Raw genomic sequence first — 19,691 nt, forward strand, 5'->3', positions numbered from 1 at the left:
GATGTCTCGGGGTACATGCTGAAGCTGGCAGATGTTGCTGGGAAGCCCCCCCACTTGCTGTCCCCAGCTGCCACATGCTGTGTCCTTGAGGGGGGCATGTCTGGGGGTGCCCCCCCCCCTCTCGGCAGGCCCAGCCCATGTAATCCCCAGGATTAGGCAGAGCCGGGCTGAGCCCCTTGTAATCCCCTGCCCCTGCCTGTCTGCTGGCCAGTGGGGGGATGGCCGGGGGGGGACCCCGCAGAGGGACACAGCCCTGGAGCAGCTGGAAAGAGACAGGCATGCAGGGACACCCTGGAGGGCTGGGAAACACCCAGCCCCGGTTGGGGGCACACAGGGGGACCAGGCAGGGACACCCACACGGGAGGGATGAGGGGGGTGCCTGAGCAGGGACAGCCTGGACAGGCACAGACATGCCCCTGCACCCACAGGGATCGTCAGAGAGGACAAGGGACACACATGCATGGACACCCAGAGAGCTACACCAGCACAGGGGCACCCCGACCCTGGGTGAAGGGCACCTGCAGTGGTGACGCCCTCCCACAGCCCAGTGGTGTGGGTGGTGGCTGCCGGGAAGTGGGTCAGGCCGTGCAGGTAACGGGGCGGGGGGGGGGGTACTGTGCCCCGTGGCTCCTGTTACTCCTGCCTACAGTGCCAGCACCTTGTGAAGGGTGCAGGGCGACAGTGGGCACGTCACCAGGCCCTGCGGTGGTGGGTGCCACACGGCAGTGGGTGCGCAATGCACAGGGGCTTGTGCGTGCAGAGCCCACGACTTGGGGGCACAGCACTGTGGGGGGTGTCTGTCCAACCCCCCCATCCCTGCAGGGAGCTGTGCATGCCTTGCTGTCCTCCAGCCGCCCGGGCGCAGCAGCAGTGCCATCAATATTTCAGGAGGAGCAGGCAGTGACCTGGAAAGGCAGTGCCCCGCCGTGCCCCCCCGCAGGAGCCAGGCCCCGCTCTCCCAAAATAAGACGATTTTTAATAAATAATTTCCCACCTTTTGGTTCCTGTTGCGGGTTTTTCCCACTCAGGATGGGGGGGGACCCCCTGCATCCTGCGCATCCCCTCCCCCCCACAGCCACCCCCCACAGTTCTAGGGCCCCCCCGGGGAGAAGGAGGTCACAGGCACCCTGAGGAGCCAGGACCCCCCTGGGATGCCGGGGGGGATGGCTCAGAGCCGGGGCAAGAGCAGACTCAGGAGGAGCAGGAGGTTGGGGGGCTGGCGGGGGGCAGTGGCAGCTGTCGGGGCACAGGGTGCCTGGGGGCAGCGGACATCCCTGGGGGGGCCATGGGAGTCACGGGAAGGGGGGGGTGGCCGGGGCTGGGGTCCCCGCAAGTCGTGGGGGGGCAGGCCATCACGGTAGAAGGCGGAGGGCGGCGCGGCCGGGAGGGTGCCGGGGCGGCCCAGCGCCCGGCCGGGGGTACCCATTACCGCCACCCCACCACCGCCATCGCCAGCTTCCTCCTCCTCTTCCTCCTCCTCCTCGGGGCAGGCGTCGAAGTCGCGGGGGCGGAGGTGCCGCAGGTCAGTGCCACGGCGGTGCGGGGGGCTGGCGCAAGTGACGGGGGAGCTGGAGACGCGGGTGCGGCGGAACCAGGCCCAGAGCGGGCGAGCGCGGCAGTCGCAGGCCCAGGGGTTGGCGTTGAGGCGCAGGAACTGGAGGGCGGGCAGGGCGGCCAGCGGGTCCCCAGGCAGCGCTGCCAGGCTGTTGTTGAACAGGTAGAGGATGGTGAGGCGGGCCAGGCCCCGGAAGGCGCGGCGGTGGATGGCAACCAGGCGGTTGGCGTGCAGCAGCAGGCGGTCCAGGCTGGGCAGCCCTCGGAAGACGCCCTCTGATAGCGCCCGCACACGGTTCCCGTGTAGGAAGAGGTGGCTCAGGTTGGCCAGGTCGGCAAAGAGGTCGTCCTGCGGGGGATGGAGGGAGAGAGGGGGTGGATATGGGGCATGAGACCCCACTGGGGAGCCCCAGCCCTGCCCCCATGGTTCCTGCACAGTGGGTGTCACCTAGAGCCCTGCCAGTGTGTGTCCTGCAGAGCCCTGCCCCATCTCCCTGCTCCGTGGGCTGTCCCCGGAGCCCAGCCCCATGTCCTTGTCCTGCAGACAGCACCCATCGCCCTGTCTGTGAGCATCTCCCATCGCCTTGCCCCATGGGCACCACTGCCCCATGTCCCGGCTTCGCGGGTGTCCCCCATCACCCTGTCCCATGTCCCAGCTCCATGGGTGTCCCCCATCACCTTGTCCTGCGTACCAGCTCTGGGTCTCCCACAGAGCCTAGACCTGTGCCCATGCCCTTGAAGGCGCCACCCCCCCCTCCCCAAAACATGGGCATCCCACCACGGCTGTGGGGCAGCCCCAGGGCCATGGCAGACCTGGAGGTAGAGCAGCCCGTTCTCCTGCAGGTAGAGGTACTGGAGGCTGTGGAGGCCGCGGAAGATGGCGCTGGGCAGACTGGCCAGCTGACACCGGTAGAGGTGCAGGGCCTGGAGGCGCCGGAGGCCATGGAAGGTGTCGGGGGCCAGGACGCGGAGGTGGGGGTTGTCACCCAGGTCGAGCTCCTCCAGGGCGGGCAGGTGGCGGAAGGTGCCCGGCTGGATGGAGGAGATGTTGTTGGAGTAGAGCCAGAGGGTGACGGTGCTGGGCCCGAAGGTGCCAGCCCGCAGCGCCCCGATGACGTTGTTCTGCAGGAAGAGGCGGCGGGCGCCGGGCGGGAGCCCCGCGGGCACCGAGGAGAAGTTGTTGGCCTGGCAGCTGACGGTGGGCGGCGAGACGTAGCAGGTGCAGAGCGCGGGGCAGGCGTGCGCCCCGCCGGGCACCCACGCCAGCGCCGCCAGCAGCAGGGCCGCCAGGCGCCCGCCTGAGGGCACAGCGGGGCGTCAGCGCGGGGCACTGGGGCGCTGCCCCGGCCCGGCCCCCCCATGCCCACCTCCCCGGCGGGGTCCTCCCAACACAGACTCTAGGGCAGGGGCGCCCTAGGATCCGCACCCCACAGAGCATCCCGGGGCTGTGCCCGCCCGCGCAGTGCCCCAGAACCCCAAGGCCATGCCCACCCCATAGGGCTGAGCACCCTGAGGAGCCCCCAGGGCCTTCCCCACCCCATGGGGCTGTGGTCCCCCGGGAGAACCTCAAGGGCCATGACCACCCACGTTGGCCATGGTCCTCTAGGAGGACACCAAGGCCATGCCCACCCCAGCGGGCCGGACACCCCTGGGAGCCCCCAGGATGATGTCAGCCCTGCAGACTCCCCCCCAGGCTATGCTGCCGCATAGGGCCGTGCCCACCTCACAGGTGTGGGCACCCCAAGAAGTCACTGCTTCAGTGGCTGTTGTGTCCCTGGGTCCCCGGGGGCCGTCCCTGCAGCTGGGGGCCATTGGACCCCCCAGGGCCCCAGGCCACCCCCCATGGCCACGCTCCCACGGGAAGGTGCCCACCCCAGGGGGCCACGCTCCCTGGGGACCTCCTAAGGGCTACCGCTGCCCCCACGGGGCCACGCACCCCTGGGACGATCCCCGCCCCTCGGGGGGCCATACCCCCCCACGCGCGCCCCCCCGACAACGGGGCGGTGCCACGTGCGCGCGTGCCGCGGCCACGTGCGGGGCGGGGCGCGCGTGGGCGCAGGCTGACGCTCTCGCCAGTGACACGCGCCGCCGCCGCTCCGGGTGCTCAGCGCCGCCGCTCCCCACCCCCCCCACCCTGCTCCCCTTCCCCCCCCCGCGTCCATCCCCCCGCCGCCCCCCTCCGGCTGCAACCCGAGCGCTTCATCCATAATTCAGCCCGTCGGCCTGGCCCCACGCCCGGGGATGCGTGGATGCTCCCAGCCGCCGGTACCGGCGGAGGGGGGGGGGGGGGGGGGCGGTGGCCCGCCCTCCCTCCCCTCCCCCGGTGCGCCTCGAGGGGGGGGACACACCCCCACCCACCCACGGAGGCGTCCGGCGCAGCTGCTCAGCGCCGCCCCCCTCCCCCGGCGCCCCGTGCCGGCGTGCGCCCCCCACCCGCGTCCCATCTGTCACTCCCCCTCGCCGCGGGCTGACTCAGTTGGGAGCTGAAGTCACCGGTTCCCGGGCACTGCTTCTTCCTCCCGCCCCGGTCCGGGCACGGAACGGGCGCGCCGCCCGTGGGTCCCCCACTGAGCCCCCAGCACCCCCCGCGGGGTGACCCGGGCACTCTGCATCCCAGCGCTGCCCACGCGGGGCACCGGCTGGGCGCGGGGCGCCGCCACGGCGGGCGGGTCGTCCCGGGGGCAGCGCCGGGAAACCCGTGGGGCGCGGGGCACCGCCACGCCGGGCGATGCACCCCGGTGCCGCCCTGGGCGCCCTGTAGATCGTGAGGCACCCATGCGCTGTGCTGTGCGCCCCGGGGCGGCACTGGGGACCCCCCGGGTCGTGGGACACCCTCGCGCCAGGCGGGGGTGGCACCGGGCACCCCATGGGCAGCCAGGGGCGCGCCGGGGCTGCGCCCGCACCCGGGACTGCGCACCCCGGCGTGGCACCGGGGAACCCGCGGGTACCGTGGCACCCACGCGCGGGGTGGCGAGTCCCTGAGCTGCGCCGGGCATCGCGGGGGTCGAGGGGCACCGCGACGCCGGGCCGGTCTGGCCCCGGGCAGCCCCTGGGTGGCGGGGGAGCACGCTGGGGTGCCCCCACGCGTGGCTGCGCGCCCTGGGGCTGCCCCGGGCTCCTCACGCACCGCGGGGCACCCCGAGAGCCCGGCCCCCCCCCAGGCCGGGACCGTGCTCTGCAGGGCGGCAGCCCCCCACCCACGGGGCTCACCCGACCCCCGTGGGCCCCCCCGGCCGTCCCCACGCCTACCTTGGGGCAGGTCCAGAGCCGTGGGGGGCCGCATGGCGGGGCCGCCTCTCAGGCGCTGCCCGCTGCCCGGGGGCTCATGGCCGGTGCCGGGGGAGCTGCTGGCCCCCTTCACCGCCGCCGCCCCGCCGGGAGCAGCCGCCGCCGCCCCGGGGCATGGCACGGGTGGGCTGCGGGCACGGGTGGGCTCGGGCTCGGCACGGCTCTGCCCGCGGCTCCGGTGGGGCTGAGCCCTGCCCCGCGCCGCGCCTTATCCCGGGGCGGCCGCGCTCCGCCCCCCGCCGCCGGCCCCGCCGCTTAACCCTTCCCGGGCCGGCCCGCCCCGCTCCACGCAGCGGGGGGGGACCGCGGGGGACCCCCGGCGGGGAGCGGGGGCCGCACCGCGGGACCCCCGGGGGGCGGTCGCCGCTGCGGACGCGGGGCTTGGTGGCGGGCGCCCCCACGGGCGAGGCGGGGCCGGCGCGGGGGGGGCTCTGAGCGCGGGACGCTGCGGGCGGGGTCCCTCGCGCGGTCCCGGGACCGGTGGCGGGCGGCGGGGACCCTTGCACGAGCTGCCCACGGGCGGGTCCGCGGGCTGCCCCCGGGCCGGCCGGCGGCGCGCGCGGGCGGCACGCGGCGCCCCGATCCACGCCCACGCGGGACCGCGGCGCTGTCCGCGGTGCCACCGGCGCTGTCCATGGTGCCGCTCCCACCCGGGGCCGCGAGAACCGCCTCGCGGGGCCGCGCGCCGCCAGCCCCGGGCCGAGCCGCGTGGGGGGGGCACGCGTGGCCGCGCCAGGCTGCGGCGGCGCGAGCTGGCACCGGCAGCGTGTTTGCGGCACCGTCTCCGGCGCGGCTCCCGGCGAGCGAAATACCACAAGCTGGCGCGGCGGGCACCCGTGGGCGGCGGCGGGGGCGACGCGGGGCTGACTCAGGGGCCGCCATCCGCTCCCCGCCCCGTCGGTGCCCCCAGCGTCCCGGCATGGGCCCTCGCAGGGGCACCCCGGGAGCCGTGGCGGGGGAGGATCCCCCACCCCCTGGGGCCTGCACAGTGGGTACCTGCGCCTGCCCGCCCAGGGGGACCTGGGGATGTGGTGGGTGGAGGGACAGGCCTGGTGCCACCAGCCAGGCCCAGGTGGGCAGAGGTGGGTGGTGGGGGTCATGGTGGGGCAAGTGGGAGGACAGACAGGTGAGGGACAGCCAGAGGGGAGGACAGCCAGGTGAGAGACAGCCGGAGACACAGATGGATGGACAGACGAGCGAGGGACAGCTGGAGAGGTGGGCAGGACAGACAGACAGACGGACAGAGGGAAGGGCAGGAAGGCTGCCAGGATGCGGGCAGGGCAGGTGATGGGCAGCCAGATGGGCGGCTGGACAGATGGATGGCTGGATGGGCATGAGGAAGGATGGAGTTGTGGTTGGAGGGGGACAGATGGATGGAAGATGGACAGATGGGTGGGTGACAGACAGATGGATGGGTGATGGACAGACAGGTGGGTGATGGACAGACAGATGGCTGATGGGCAGGTGGATTGGTGATGGACACACAGGTGGGTGACAGACACAGGTGGGTGGCCAAGCAGACAAGCAGCTGGCTGGAGGGGTGGGACAGGAGGGCACAGGATGGGTGGCTGCAAGTACCAGTGGCAGATGGATGGGGTGGCCGGAGGACAGGGGAACGCACATGGCCTAGTTGGCCAAAGGGAGGGTGATGGCAGAGACGGGGGATGCCCCAGGTAGGGTGGCAGCAGGGGACCACAGGGCCAGACAGGCTGTAGGGCTGGTGCCGAGGACATTCAGGTGACAACGTGGCCAGGGGAGGAGTGGCAGCAGGCACAAGTGGCCAGAGACAAGGCAGGGCCTGACAGAGCACAGGCAGGATGGCATGCTGAGGGTGGCATGGGGGGTCTGGCCAGGGGCTGGCTCTGCATGGCACAGCTGAGGTGGCCCAGGAGTGGCCCAAGGGTGACTCCAGGTTGGTGCAAAAGTGACCCAAGAGTCACCCAAGGGTGGCTCAAGGTCAGAATCAGAGAATCACAGGACACTTTAGATTGGAAAATATCTTCAAACCATCTAGTCAAACCGCTGCCCCAGCACTGCCAAGGCCACCACTGACCCGTGTCCCCAGCACTGCACCCACGCCGTTTTGAAGCACCCCCAGGGACAGTGACTCCCCCCGGGCAGCCTGCTGGGGTGCCGGCCACCCTCTCATGAGGCCACTGCCCCTGCTGCCCCTTCACCAGCCTGCCCCGGTGTGACCGCTCCCCCTCGTCCTGTCCCTTGTGATCTGGGGGAAGGGGCCGAGCCCACCTCAGCGGGTGGTGGCCTGAGGTGGCCCAAGGGGAGCCCAGGGGTGACTCAAGGTGACCCCAGGGTGGCCCCGGGGCGGCTGCAGCTGGGGACACTTCAGGGACACCAGGCAAGGAGGTGGCCCTCCCGGAGGTGGGGACGGGCCACACCGGCGGTGGCAGGGGGTCGTTCATCCACGGGGGGCACGGGGGGCCCCGTGGGGGAGGCAGCGGCACGCCGTCAGGAGGCTCTCGGCCGGGACAGCCCCGCCGGGGCGGACCCACGGAGCGACCCCCGGGGCTGCTCCACCGGGGCCGCCTCCCCCCCCCGCCCCCCGCCGCGCCCGGGAGGCGGGGCTGGGCCGGGCCGCTCCGCTCCGCCCGCTGCCGGGGAGGGGCGGGCAGCACCGGCGGCACCGGGCCCCGCCGGGCCCCACCGGGCCGGGCCGGCAGCTGCGGGGGGGCCGCCCGCTCACCGGGCCGCGGTGAGCAGCACCCGGGGGGGCGGCGGGAGGAGCCGCGGGGGAGCGCGGGGGCCCGGATGGTCCCGGGCCGTGGGGATGGGAGGGGGATCTGGGGGCCGTGGGGATGGGAAGCGGGGCTGGGGGCCGTGAGCTGGGGGCTGGGGGGGGGCGTAGGGGCCGTGGGGCTGGGGTGGGAGGAGCTGGGGCCCGTGGGGATGGGATGGGGGAGCTGGGGGCTATGAGCTGGGGGGCCATGGGGGCTGGGGGGCTGGGGGCCATAAGCGGGAGAGCCATGGGGCTGTGAGGCCGGGGGCCATGGGGCTGTGGGGACCATGGAGGCTGGGGGGCTGGGAGTGGGGTGGGCGTGTGGATTGAGGTGGTGGGGTGGCCATGGAGCTGGGGGCCATGAGCTGGGGGGCTCTGGGGGCCGTGGGGGCTGCGGTCCATGGGGGCTGTGGGGGCTGTGGGCCATGGGGGTCACAGGGCTGGGGGCCATGAGCTGGGGGGCTGAGCGCACGTGATGGGGGCTGATGGGGGGGGGGCTGGGGTATGTGTGGCAGGCCTGGCCGCGGAGCTGTGTGGGCCCCGGGACCGTGGGGCAGGGCTGTGCCCAGGGGGATGCCCCCTGCCCCCTGCTTGTCCCTCTGCCCCTGTGTGTCCCACACTCACCCCCAGCACCCTAGGGCCTTGCCCTGGTGCCACCACAGCATGGGGCGGGCTATGAGCGCTGGCACAGATATGCCCTATGGCTGCCCACCCCCAGGGGCACGTGTGTCCCCCCTGCCACACGTGTCCCCCCACCACACGTGCACGGGCAAAGTCCCCACAGCCAGGGCTGCCGCCGCCGCCTGCCTGCCCCACACCACTGCCCCTACCCCTGCTCTGTGGGGCGCTGGCAATGCTCACGGCAAGGGCACCTCACGCTCTGCACGGGAGGGCAGCGGCATGGGGAGGGGACCCACAGGGCACCCCCAGCCCAGCCCCATAGCAGCTTCTGGAGAAGCCACGAGCTGGCCGCCTGGGGACCGGACAGTCCCCGCAGGGAAGAACCGGCCTTTGTTACAATTAATAATTACAGTGAAAGAGGCTGGAGGAGCTGGAGCGAGGCCCAAGCGGGCAGGACGCCCTTGCTGCTAGGGGGACTGGGCAGGGGGGCGTCCCCTGTCCCCACCTGCACCTCTGTCACAGTTCAGGGTGAGCTGGGGGGACACGGCAGGGCCAATGTGGCTGGAGGGACTGGAGTCACCGGTGCCAAGGGCCCCGAACCTCCTGCTCCCCCATAGGGGGCTCACCAGCATGGCTGGGGCACACCGGTACGGCTTGGGGAGACCAGCATGGCTGGGGCTTCCCAGTACGGTTGAGTGGCAACTGATACCCATGACTGGGTGTCTTGGGGCGCCTGTGGCAGTGACACCCATCACTGTGTGTCTCAGGGTGCCACAGGCAGTGACACTCGTGACGTGGCACCTTGGGGTGCCCGTGGCAGCTGCTTGCCGTGCAGTGGGGTGCCACAGCAGCGCCGGGAGGGTGATGTCCCCTGGCTCCCACCGGCCCCCGCGGGGCGGCTAAAGATAGCACAGCCCCCCCCCGGCCCGGCGGGTCGGCACCACCTGCCCCCGGTGCCCGGTTAATCTTTAGCTGCTCGGCTGCTGTAATGAGGCCTCATTAGCGGCCATTACACCGGCTGCAGCTGCACAGGCCTTGGGACGGTGACACGGGGACACGGTGACTGGGGGCCTGGCGTGGCGGGTGCAGAAAGTGGGTGGGTGAGTGGGGTGGGGGGATGCAGGTGAGGGGGATGTGGCGCTGGTGGCACCTGGCTGACGGGGACGTGGCGTCAGTGGCACCTGGCTGTGGGTCGCACCCATGACACTGAGGGACGGGAGGTCCCAGTGGGTGGGCAGGGACAGACAAGGTGTCCCCTGGCCATGATGGCCCCCCAGGAGGGTGGTGGGCCACCAGCAGTGTGCCAGCGTCCCCAGGGTGGCGATGGAGTCCTTGGTGGAGGGGAAGAGTGTCCCCAGAGAACATGTCACGGTCACCAGCAGCATGCCAGGGTCCCCAGGGCAGTGGGACACAGGGTCCCAAGGATGTGCTGGTGTCCCCCAAGGGACGCGTGGGTGTCCCCGTCAGCGTGCTGGGGCCCCCGGGGGGGTGTGTCGGTGTCTGCAGGGGGTGTGTCGACATGCCCGGCAGCGTGCCAGTGTCCCCAGGGAGCAGGCCAGGCTCCCAGGGCGGGTGCCAGGGCCCCCGCCGTGGCGTGCCAGGTTCCCAGCGGCCGTGCCAGGTGCCCGGGGGTGCTGGTGTACCCCCAGCCCACGCAGCGGGGTGCCTGGCGGCATGCCGGTGCCGCGGAGCTGTGCCAGGCCTGCCCCGGGAAGCAGCCGGTCCCCGGGACGGGCTGGCGCGGGGCGATAGGGAGCCTTGCGGGGGGGTCCCGGCGCGGCGGGGACACCGAGCTGCTATCAGGTGCCAGCAGCCCCGGGGGGGGGCCCGTGGGTGCTCCTGGGAGATTAGTGGGGGGGCTGTGCCGGTGGGGGTGTGCGCGGTGCCGGTGTGCGACCCGGGCACCCTGTGCCAGGGTCCAAACTCCGCGGCGGTGGCGGCGACGGCAGGAGGGCCCAGCCTTGTGCAGGTGGGTGGGGGCGCGTGCCTGGGCGCAGGGGGTGCCAGCACACGTGCATGCGTGTGAGCGTGTGTGTGCAAAGCTCCGGCCGCCAGCAGGGTCCTTGCCTGTGCCCTGGCGTGTGCAGGGGACCGGTGCCAGCGGCTGGGGACAAGGGGCAGAGCTGGGACCATGGCGGCCTTTGCCCAGTGGCCATGTGCCCCCACGTGCTGCCAAGCCCCGCGTGCTGGACGCTGGCTGGGTGTGTGGGGGTGTCAGCGCGTGGGTGCCAGGATGGGTGTGACACCCCGGTCTGTCACCCTCCAGGTGCAGCACGGATCCCCCAGGCCGGTGACATGGCGGGGGGGGGCGCGGGGCTGGCCAAGCGCCTGGGGACCCTCCTCTCAGGGCTGCTGGAGTGCGGGGTCTTCTGCGGTGTCATCTTCGGCTGGGCCTCCCTCGTCTTTGTCCTCAAGGATCTGAACTACTTCAGGGACCTATGCCAGCCCACCAACACCAGCCACAACCAGACCTCGCAGACTGGTAGGGTCTCTGGCCACCGCTGTCCCTGTGGTGGCCCTGGTCCCGCTGTCACCCTGCCTTGTGTCCCCCAACTGCTTGTGTCCTGGGGTACCAGTGGCTCATGTCTGTGTGGTGCCGGTGGCCTGAAGTGGCATGTGTCCTCCCTGCCCGGTGCCCAGTGGTGTCCCATGTCCCCACTGTCCTGGTGCCTCAGGTCCCTGTTTTTCCTGTCCACTGTAGCACCTCATGTCCCTGCTGTCCCCACTGTCCTGATGTCTTGTGCTGTCCCATGTCCGCACTGTCCCTGTCCCCATGTCCTGCTGTCGCCACATCCCTGTTGTCTGCATGCCCGTGTCCCCGCTGTCGCTGTGTCCCCGCTGATGGCCACCCCGCAGGCTGCGGCGAGCAGGATGAGCAGTTCTCCCTCGTCTTCACCATCGGCTCCTTCATGAACAACTTCATGACCTTCCCCATGGGCTTCATCTTTGACCGCTTTGGCACCGCCACCGCCCGCCTCATCGCCATGTGAGTGGGTGCGGGGGGGCAGTGCTGGCAGGCGGGGCTGGGGCGCCCGTGGGTGCCGGGGGGTCGAGGGGCTGTTTTTAGGGTGCTGGGAGGGGACGCTCTAGAGCGGGGTGGTTATCGGGGCAGCCAGGCAGGGTGGGGCAGGCAGGGCCCTGCCTGCGGGGGGAGCACCCATGTCAGCCCAGCGGGGGCACCCGTGCCAGCCCGGGGCGCTGGCTTTGGGGCACTGGAGGTGCACAGCCCACCCTGGCACCTCTCCCACAATGCCACCAACTGTCCCCAGTGTGTCCCATGCCCCCCTGTTGCCTGCAGCCCCCCATACACCTTCAGGTCTCCTCGCAGCACCCCTGTAACCACAGGGACCTCCTGCATCCCCTTGTCCCTTGGTCCCAGGGTGCCTAGTTGTGCTGGGACCTCCACGAGATATTGGGGTGCTGGGTGCCGATGCAGAGCAGCGCCAGGGTGCAGGGGTGCCAGCTGCCCCTCAGGACCCCCTCCCTACATATCACTTCTGTCTCCATGCCTCAGCACCCTCTACACCGGTGGGACCCTGCTCGTCGCCTTCTCCACCCCAGGTGAGACCCTATGGGCGTGAGGGGCCCCAGCCCCGGGGGAGGACCCGGCAGGGACCCCCCATTGTCCCTGCTGACCCCTGCGTTCCCAGAGCTGGCGGTGCTGCTCTTCCCAGCCATGTCCATGCTGTCGGTGGGTGGCATCCTCCTCATTCTCACCAACATGCAGGTGAGTTTCCCCGGCACCCTGACCCCCACCCTTTGGCCGGGGCACCCTGCCCGGTGCTGGGGGGGTCCTGACAGTGCCGGCGGGGGGTGTCTCTCCATGCCAGGTGGGCAACCTCTTTGGGAAGTACCGCTCCATCATCATCACCCTGTATAACGGGGCTTTTGACTCCTCGTCCGCCACCTTCCTCATTGTCAAGGTGGGCATGGGGTGGGGGGTGATGTGGCAGTGAGTGCCCGGGGTGGTGGTGCTGGATGTCCCCAGGGGCCCGCCATGGTCACTGCGGGGACAGCTGGGGACAGAGCTGGCACAGCTGGGTCACAGCTGGGGCCACATGTGGGGACAGGGGGCTGGGATGGTGGCAGGTGGCCGACGTGTCCTGGTGGCAGCCTGTCACTATCCCCAGGTGCTGTATGGGCATGGGCTGTCCCTGAAAGCCATGTTCCTCTTCATGGCGGCCTGCAGCGCCTGGCACCTGCTGCGCACCCTCTTCCTCATGCCCTGCACCCGCATCCCATACCCGCTGCCCCCCGGCTACAACTACGGGTAGGGGCCCTGCCTGCGCCCCGCAGGGCGGGGGTGCCTGTCCTGTGGGTGGTGGATCCCATCTCATGGGTGGGTGGTGGGTGTCCCCCCGTGGGTGCTGGTGGGTCCCATCTCGTGGGTGTTGCCAATGCCTGTCCCATGGGCGGTGGGTTCTGGTGGGTCCCATCCCATGGGTATCTGTGGGTCCCTCCCTTGTGGGTGCCGATGGGTTGCCCCCGTGGATGCTGGTGGGTGCCATCCCCATGGGTGCTGGCCATGCCTGTCCCGTGGGGGGTGGGTGCTGGTGGGTCCCGTCCCATGGGTGTCAGTGGGTCCTGTCCCTGGGTGTTGGCAATGCTTGTCCCTTGGGTGGGGGCTTCCCCCCTTGTGGGTGGGGGTCCCATCCCGTGGGTGACGGGTGGGCGCTGCGGCAGGCTGCGGTGCCCGGGGCACTCCAAGTCGTACCGAACCTACGAGGAGAAGCGCCGGCCGGAGGTGGCCGGCCCCGAGGAGACCCCGCTGGAGGGCAGCGCCCCCCGAGGTGCGGGGGCGGGGCGGCTGATCTCGGGGGGCGGGGCCATGTTGGTGTCTGGCACGTGTGCGAGGTGGGCGTGGTCACCCGGGCGAACAGTGGGCGGGGGCTATGCAGATAAAGGGGGGCGAGGCCCGGGGAGTGGGCGTGACCGTGTAAATTTAAAGGGTGTGGCCTCCGGCTGGACGTGGCTACTTGTGGATGGTCGGGGTGTGGGCGTGGTTATGCAGATGAAGGAGGTGTGGCCCCAGCCGGTGCATGGGTGAGGTCGAGGGGTGGGCGTGGCCACGCAGGGGGGCGCGGGGGGTAGCGGGTGGGCCTGGGGGTGGGGCCCGATGGGGCGGGGCCGGGGGCCGTGCCCCACCCTGCCCCTCCCTGATGCCCTGGGGCGCAGGCGGCAGGGACCCCCCCGGGGTGTCCTTCAGGGCCTGCGTATGCTCGAAGCTCTTCGCTTGGCACGTGGCCTGGCTCTCCGTCATGCAGCTGCGCCATTACCTCTTCATTGGTACCTTCAACCCCCTCCTCAATCACCTGGCCAGAGGAGACCGCCAACTGGGTAGGGCCCGGCTGCTGCGGTGGGGACAGGGGGACAATGTGGTGGGGTGCTGCCCCCGCCCTGACGTTGTCTCCCCGCAGTGAGCACCTACACCAACGCCTTCGCCTTCACCCAGCTCTGCGGGGTGCTCTGTGCCCCATGGAACGGCCTCATTCTTGACCGACACAAGCGGGGCAAGACCCCCCGCCCTGAGGGTAACCAGCCCCAGCACCCCCTGCCCCGGCCCCACGGGTCCCTGGGGTGCGTCCATGCCACCAACGTCCCCCCTGTGCCCTGGGGTCGTGGCTGGGTACCACCGCTGCCATGACCAGATCCCGCGGTGCTTGGATCCCATGCCCTGACCTTGCTGTGCCCACAGGAGCCTTGGGCGCACTGGCTGACCTGCGGGCCTCCGTGCTGTCACTGGTGGTGACAGTGGTGCAGTGTGTGCTCTTCTCCATCTGCGCGGCGGTGCCGGTGCTGCCTGTCCAGTTTGCCACCTTCATGCTTCAGGTCCTCAGCCGCTCCTTCCTCTATGGGGGCAACGCCGCCTTCCTGGCCATTGCGTGAGTCCTGCGGCCCCCGCTGCCCTGCTGGCGGGGCACGGGGCGGAGCGGTCAGGGTGGCAGTGGCAGGGGTCAGGGTGGCAGGGGACAGGGCAGTGGGGTTACAGTGGTGGTGGCAGGACTCAGTGTGGCAGGGAACTAGGCAGGGATGGCAGGGGATGGTAGCAGGGGACAGGGTGGTGGGGTCAGTGTGGCAGGGGGCAGGGCAGTGGGGTTAGGGTAGTTGGGTCAGGGTGGCAGGGGGTGGTGGCAGGGGACTGTGTGTGGGTGGTAGGGATTAGGGTTGAGGGGACAGGTTGGCAGGGGATGGTGGCAGGGTCATCATTGGGATGGCAGGGGACGGTGGTAGGGCCAAGTGGGGTGGCAGGGGATGGTGGCAGTGTCAGGAGGTGGCAAGGGACAAGGTGGTGGTGGCAGGGTCATGGTGGGGACGGTGGGGCAGGGGTGTCAGGACGCAGCAGTGACACGGTGGCCGGCCGGGCAGGTTCCCCCCGCAGCACTTTGGGAAGCTGTACGGGCTGGCCATGGCACTGTCGGCGCTGGTGGCCCTGCTGCAGTACCCCTGCATTGCTCTCGTGCGTGGGCCGCTCCACGGAGACCCCTTCTATGTAAGTGTCTGCCCCACAGCTGCCCCATGGCCGCCCCACGGCTGCCCCTGGGAGCAATGGGGTCCTGCCCCATGGGGGAATGCATCCTGCCCTGCGGAGGGATGGGGGTCCTGCCCCATGGGGGAACATGTCCTGCCCTGGGGAGGGATGGGGGTTGTGCCCCACAGCGGGATGGGGGTCCTGCCTCTTGGGGAATGGGGGTCTTGTGCCTAGCAGAGGGGAGCTGGGGGGGGGCTGTGGGGCTGGCCCCATGCCCTGACGGTCCCCTCCCAGGTGAACTTGGGGCTCATCGCTGTGGTGCTGGTGGCCTTTGTCAGTCCCGTGGTGGTGGCCCGTGAGTGCCGGCGGCGAGCCAAGGAGCTGGGGGCTGCTGGCACCCCCCTCGCAGCACCCCCAGGCGCCGAGACCCCCACCGAGATGCCCCACTGAGCTCCACACACAGCATCCACATGCAGGGTGCTGTGCCAGTGGGATGGGGCGTGTTTGGGGTGGGGGGAATAAATATTGATGACCCCTCTGCTCACTGTGCTGTTCCGTCCCAGCACCCCCAGCCACTAGGGCTTCTCCAGTGTCTGCTATGGGGTTGGGCACCCCACTCCCTCCCAGGACCCTCGGCACACAGGAACACAGCCTCTTAGCTGGGTAAGGGACAGGGGCTGCTGTGGGTCCTCAGGAACTGGGGGAGGCACGGCAGCACCCCTGGGTGCCCCCAGTACTGGCAGAGGAAGTGGGCAGCTGGAAGCAGAACTTGCCTCTCCAGAGCCCGTCCGGGCCCAGGGGCCAGTATCAGAGCCGTGGGGTGGCCCAGTGCCCCCAGAGCCTGGGTGATGTGGCACGGTGGGTGGGGGTGTGGGTGCCCTCACGGTGGGTGGTGCGGGTAATGAAGAGGCGGCAGGGCTGGGTGGGCACCCACTTCCAGGGGCTGGCATCCTCCCACTACAGCCCCTGCTGCCCCCTCCCACAGCGCTGCCCCAGCACCTTCGCCCCCAAAAACCAGCCCCAGCACCCCATACCCAGCCCCTTGCCCCCCAGAAACAGTCCCACCACCTGGCACCCAATGCCCCATGCCCAGACCCTTGCCCCCAAAAACCAGCCCCAGACCCTTGCACCCCAAAACCAGCCCCAGCACCCAGCTCCTCGCCTCCCAAAACCAGCCCCAGCACCTGGCACCCAGCACCCCATTCCCAGTCCCTCACCCCCAAAACCAGCCCCAGCACCCAATATCCAGCCCTTCACCCCAAAAAACCAGCCCTGTCACCCAGCACCCTACACCCAAATCTAGACCCAGCCCTGCTGCTCATTCCCCCCGCCAGCCCCCAGCTGCAGCACCCCCTGGCCAGCCCAACACCAGCCCCAGCACCCCATAACCAGCCCCCAGCCCCTCACCCTACCCCTGGTGACGGCCCCAATCCGGAGCATGCAATGGGTGTGGGTGCAGGGCAGGTTCAGCAGCTCCTGGTTGGCACCTGCCAGCACCCCATGCCCCCCTCGCATGGGCGCCCATGTAGGTGTGGAGCTTGGTCACCACTGTGTAGCAGAAGGGGTGGTCCCCCTCAGCTGTACCCACAGGGGCCCTCTGGGGTGGCAGGGGGCTGGCAGTGGGAGGCGTCCCTCTGCCACCTGCCACCAGCCCTGGAGCAGGGGCTGGGGGCACCAGCACCCTTGGGCACCCTGGGGAGACCCCATGTCCCCAGTGCCCCCCTGCCACAATCCCTGTGCCTTGTGCCCTGCTGCCACCCTAGTGTCACTCCATCCTCCCCATGTCCCCTGCGCCACCCCTTGTCCCTCAGTGCCCCTCTGCCACCCCCAATGCCCCCCATGTCGCTGGTTCCCCACTGCCATGCCTGGGGTCACAAGGGTGGGGGCTGCAGGGGGGTGCGTGGGACACATGGGTGGGGGCTGTGGATATTTGCGGGAGGCAGGGCCCAGAGGTGGGGGTTGTGGGGCAGTTGGGTGCAGCAAGTCCTGGGGGGACACTGCGGGGCTGGGGTGCTGATACCATCTCCCGCCTTGCAGCTCTTGCCCAAGGGCCACTTCCTTCCCCAACGGCTGCAGCCCCCAGGGTCCGGCCTGGCTGTTTTCCCACAGCCCCCCCCGGCCTGACACCCCCAGGCACCCCCTGACCCAGCCCTGCAGAGCTCATGGCTTGACACCTCCCAGCCCCTCCCCTGACCCCCCCAGCCCCCATCGCCATGCCCTGTGCACCCCCACAGCAGCACCCTCACCTGGACCAAACGCACCCCGTGCTGTGGCCAGGCAGGGCGCCCCAGGGTTCCCCCATGTGCCCAGGGGCTGGTGAGTGGGGGCTGCAGTGGGGCTGGGGCCCCGGGTGGCGCAAGGCTGCGGTCAGGGACACGTGGCCCTGTCACCCTTATAAGTGTGACAGCAGGCAGAGAGCTCCCAAGTCCCAGGTAAGGAGCGGGGATGGGGGCAGCAGGGTGGGCTCAGCTCCCAGCCGCAGGGGGGTGTCCCTGAGGCTGGCATGGGTGGCTTTGGGGTGCCACGGGGACATGGTGGGGGGTGAGGTGGCACAGGGTGCTTGGTGGACATGGGGGGTCTCAGAGATGACAGCGGGGAGCCAGGTACATGGGAGGTGCAGGGTCTGGGGGGTGATGGCAGGGGCAGAGGGGATGGGGCACGGGGTGGCACTGGAGATGGTGGAGGGACACTGGGGGCATGGTGGGGCAGAAGGGCAGGATGGGGGTGAGGGACATGGGGTGGCAGAGGGACACGGGGGACATGGAGTGGCATGAGAGTGCTGGGGTTGTGGGGGTGGCACTGGAGCTGTCATGAGGGTGCGGTGGCACTGGGAATGGCACTTGGGGTGGCAGAGGGACACTGAAGCATGGGGGGGTGGCACAGGGGATATGGGGAAGATAGGGTGACACTGGGGGTTGCAGCGGGGCACAAGGCACATGGGGGTGGCAGAGGGGCACTGGGGACATGGGGGTGTCCCCGGGATGGCAGGGGGGCACTGGGTTGACTACGGTCATGGCCCCTCTCAAGGGTACTGAGGGTGCTGGTGCCCCCAGCCCCACCATGCTGCCCTGCCTGCTCCTCACCCTGGCCCTGCTGAGCTCGGCCTCTGCCCGCCACCCTGGTAAGTGCCCGCTAGGCTGCCCACCCCACGGGGACACCGTGGGGACACCCCTTGTGCCCCCGCGACCCCTCTGCTGGGGCTGATGCCTGCTGGTGTCCCCAGCTGGTGCCAGCCCCAAGGTAGGACTGGTGGTGCCAGGGCAGGACACCCAGTGCCCATTGGAGAGTGAGACACGGGCGCTCCATGTCCCCAACACGCTGGGTGCCACCAGCTTCCGCTACATCTTTGTTGCACGCCACCAGGCCTTTGACAGCGCTCAGGTGGGCCAGGGATGGGTGGGGGGGTGGTTTGGGGTGGAGGGCACCGTGTGCCACCCCGGTGTCCCCGTAACCGGTGTGTGTCCCCCCACCGCAGCAAACCTGCATCCAGTGCTACAGAGGGAACCTGGCCTCCATCCACAGCCACCACATCAACACCTTCCTGCAGAGGCAGGCACGGTGCCACATTGCTGGCACCTCGCAGCTCTGGATCGGGGCCATCACCCAGCGTCTGGTAAGGGACAACCCACGCCCACGGCCCACCCTGGCCTTGTGGCACCCTGCCTGGCCCCAGGGCACCAGCCCTGCCCTGGTATCCCCAGTGCCCATCCCTGGGTGCCCTAGCCCTGTCCTCAGTGCCCATCACTGGGTGTCCCAGCCCTGCCTCTGTCTCCACCCTGGGTGTCCCAGCCCTGTCCCAGTGTCCCCAGCGCCCATCCCTAGGTGTCCCAGCCCTGTCCTCTGTCCCTTGTCCCCACCCTGGGTGTCCCAGCCCTGCCCCAGTGTCCCCAGTGCCCATCCTGGGTGCTCCAGCCCTGTCCCTAGTGCCCATCACTGGGTGTTCCAGCCCTGTTCTTTGTCCCCCGTGCCCACCCTGGCTGCCCCAACTCTGTCCCTAGTGCCCATCACTGGGCGTCCCAGCCCTGTCCCGGTGTCCCCAGTGCCCATCCCTGGGTGCTCCCAGCCTGCCCCCCGGGGTGCCCCATGGCCGGTGCCAGGGGTGCCCACGGCCATGCCCCCCCCGCGCAGGCTGGCAAGCTGCACTACAGCTGGACAGATGGCAGCCCCTGGAACTACTCACAGTGGCAGTTTGGCCACCCGCAGTGCTTGGTCAGCCGCTGCACCACCCTCTCCTCCCAGGGTCAGTGGGGTGAGGGGCACGGGGGGCACCCAGGGCCTGGGGGGGCTGTGCTGGGAGCCTCTGCTCGTGGGTGTGTGGGGGAGGGCGCACGGGGACCTCGTGGGGTAGGGGGCTGGGATGTGGCACTTTGTGGAGGCTGGTACCGGGGGGTGAGAGTCGGGTCCCTGGGGGGCTGGGGGCTGGTCCCTGGGGCAAGGCCTGGGGGTGCTGCTGGGTGCCGAGGCTGACCCCCCCCCTTCTCCCCCTCACCCCGCAGATGGGCTCTGGAGAAGCGTGAGATGCAATAAGAGGCTGCCCTACATCTGCGAGTACTGAGGGGCTCAGCCGCCCTGCCATGCTTCCCAGCCCTGGACAGCCCCTGCTGCCACCCCGCCACTGGCCCTGCGGGGGGGGGAGGGGGGCTGCACCCCTCACCCTGGATCTCAATAGACCATCAGCTTGCAGCACCTGTCCCTGTGCATGGGCTCTGGCTGGGGGTCTGTGTCCTGGGTGGCCCCTGGTGTGGGTGCTGGGGTGGTGGGAAGCCCCCTGGGTTGCACAGTGTGTGTGGAGGGGTTGGGGACAGGTGTGTCCCCTCCATTGTGCATGGCCCCTGTGTGGCGATGGGCGTCACAGGGCCCTCCCTCCCCAGGGGCTGTGGTGGCACCCTGCCACCAGGCCCATGCACCCCCCCCCCTGCCCCCAGCAATCGGCTGCATCGTCCTGCCCTCCCCTTCCCCCCACCCCTGCACCCCAGCCCACCCCCCCGGGTCCCCCCGTAACCCCCCCCCCCCCCCCCCCCAGCC

The 19,691-nt window shown here is 70.5% G+C and overlaps 3 protein-coding genes across 17 annotated transcripts; 2 read left to right on the plus strand and 1 right to left on the minus strand.

Annotated features, from left to right (window-relative positions):
- Window positions 1-90: 90 nt before the first annotated feature.
- On the minus strand, window positions 91-7,321 carry RTN4RL2 (reticulon 4 receptor like 2). 3 transcript variants are annotated; one of them, XM_080404489.1, is made up of 3 exons: window positions 4,804-7,321; window positions 2,368-2,852; window positions 91-1,903 (listed from the first exon to the last, which is right to left on the minus strand). In XM_080404489.1, exons 1-3 carry the CDS (start codon window positions 4,835-4,837, stop codon window positions 1,169-1,171), a joined length of 1,254 nt encoding a protein of 417 aa, XP_080260615.1. In that variant the 5' UTR covers window positions 4,838-7,321; the 3' UTR covers window positions 91-1,168. The 3 variants fall into 3 exon arrangements, 1 of the variants encoding a protein (XP_080260615.1); XR_013930746.1 differs by lacking the exon at window positions 91-1,903 and having other exon boundaries at window positions 2,478-2,586; XR_013930747.1 differs by lacking the exon at window positions 91-1,903 and having other exon boundaries at window positions 2,565-2,676.
- Window positions 7,322-7,433: 112 nt separating this feature from the next.
- SLC43A3 (solute carrier family 43 member 3) lies at window positions 7,434-16,837 on the plus strand. 7 transcript variants are annotated; one of them, XM_080404505.1, is made up of 14 exons: window positions 10,019-10,166; window positions 10,464-10,679; window positions 11,054-11,183; window positions 11,712-11,758; window positions 11,848-11,924; window positions 12,028-12,120; window positions 12,328-12,467; window positions 12,881-13,051; window positions 13,404-13,534; window positions 13,615-13,728; window positions 13,893-14,079; window positions 14,564-14,687; window positions 15,230-15,329; window positions 16,704-16,837. In XM_080404505.1, the coding sequence occupies exons 2-13, from the start codon at window positions 10,493-10,495 to the stop codon at window positions 15,323-15,325; spliced, it is 1,497 nt and encodes a 498-aa protein (XP_080260631.1). In that variant the 5' UTR covers window positions 10,019-10,166; window positions 10,464-10,492; the 3' UTR covers window positions 15,326-15,329; window positions 16,704-16,837. The 7 variants fall into 7 exon arrangements, with proteins under 7 accessions (XP_080260629.1, XP_080260631.1, XP_080260628.1 ...); XM_080404503.1 differs by lacking the exons at window positions 10,019-10,166; window positions 15,230-15,329; window positions 16,704-16,837 and adding exons at window positions 7,434-7,552; window positions 14,961-15,204; XM_080404502.1 differs by lacking the exons at window positions 15,230-15,329; window positions 16,704-16,837 and adding an exon at window positions 14,961-15,204.
- On the plus strand, window positions 15,336-19,352 carry PRG2 (proteoglycan 2, pro eosinophil major basic protein; the record flags this gene model as incomplete). 7 transcript variants are annotated; one of them, XM_080404537.1, is made up of 6 exons in its annotated part: window positions 15,336-16,313; window positions 17,716-17,787; window positions 17,890-18,047; window positions 18,142-18,279; window positions 18,795-18,906; window positions 19,163-19,352. In XM_080404537.1, 5 exons carry the CDS (start codon window positions 17,727-17,729, stop codon window positions 19,219-19,221), a joined length of 528 nt encoding a protein of 175 aa, XP_080260663.1. In that variant the 3' UTR covers window positions 19,222-19,352. The 7 variants fall into 7 exon arrangements, with proteins under 7 accessions (XP_080260663.1, XP_080260664.1, XP_080260665.1 ...); XM_080404538.1 differs by having other exon boundaries at window positions 17,911-18,047; XM_080404539.1 differs by having other exon boundaries at window positions 17,926-18,047.
- Between the last annotated feature and the right edge of the window lie 339 nt (window positions 19,353-19,691).

The sequence above is a fragment of the Falco punctatus genome (assembly GCF_963210335.1).
Source record: "Falco punctatus genome assembly, chromosome: 10".
NCBI classification, from domain to species: Eukaryota; Metazoa; Chordata; class Aves; order Falconiformes; family Falconidae; genus Falco; species Falco punctatus.

Bases quoted from the DNA above. Each gene is read 5' to 3' on its own strand.
- RTN4RL2 (XM_080404489.1), bottom strand. From the start codon at position 4,837: ATGCGGCCCCCCACGGCTCTGGACCTGCCCCAAG. The intron at 2,853-4,803 runs GTAGGCGTGGGG...CTGTGCCCTCAG, and splicing joins GGCTCTGGACCTGCCCCAAG to GCGGGCGCCTGGCGGCCCTG. The intron at 1,904-2,367 runs GTCTGCCATGGC...CATCCCCCGCAG, and splicing joins ACGGGCTGCTCTACCTCCAG to GACGACCTCTTTGCCGACCT.
- SLC43A3 (XM_080404503.1), top strand. From the start codon at position 10,493: ATGGCGGGGGGGGGCGCGGGGCTGGCCAAGCGCCTGGGGACCCTCCTC. The intron at 10,680-11,053 runs GTAGGGTCTCTG...GCCACCCCGCAG, and splicing joins CAACCAGACCTCGCAGACTG to GCTGCGGCGAGCAGGATGAG. The intron at 11,184-11,711 runs GTGAGTGGGTGC...TCCATGCCTCAG, and splicing joins ACCGCCCGCCTCATCGCCAT to CACCCTCTACACCGGTGGGA.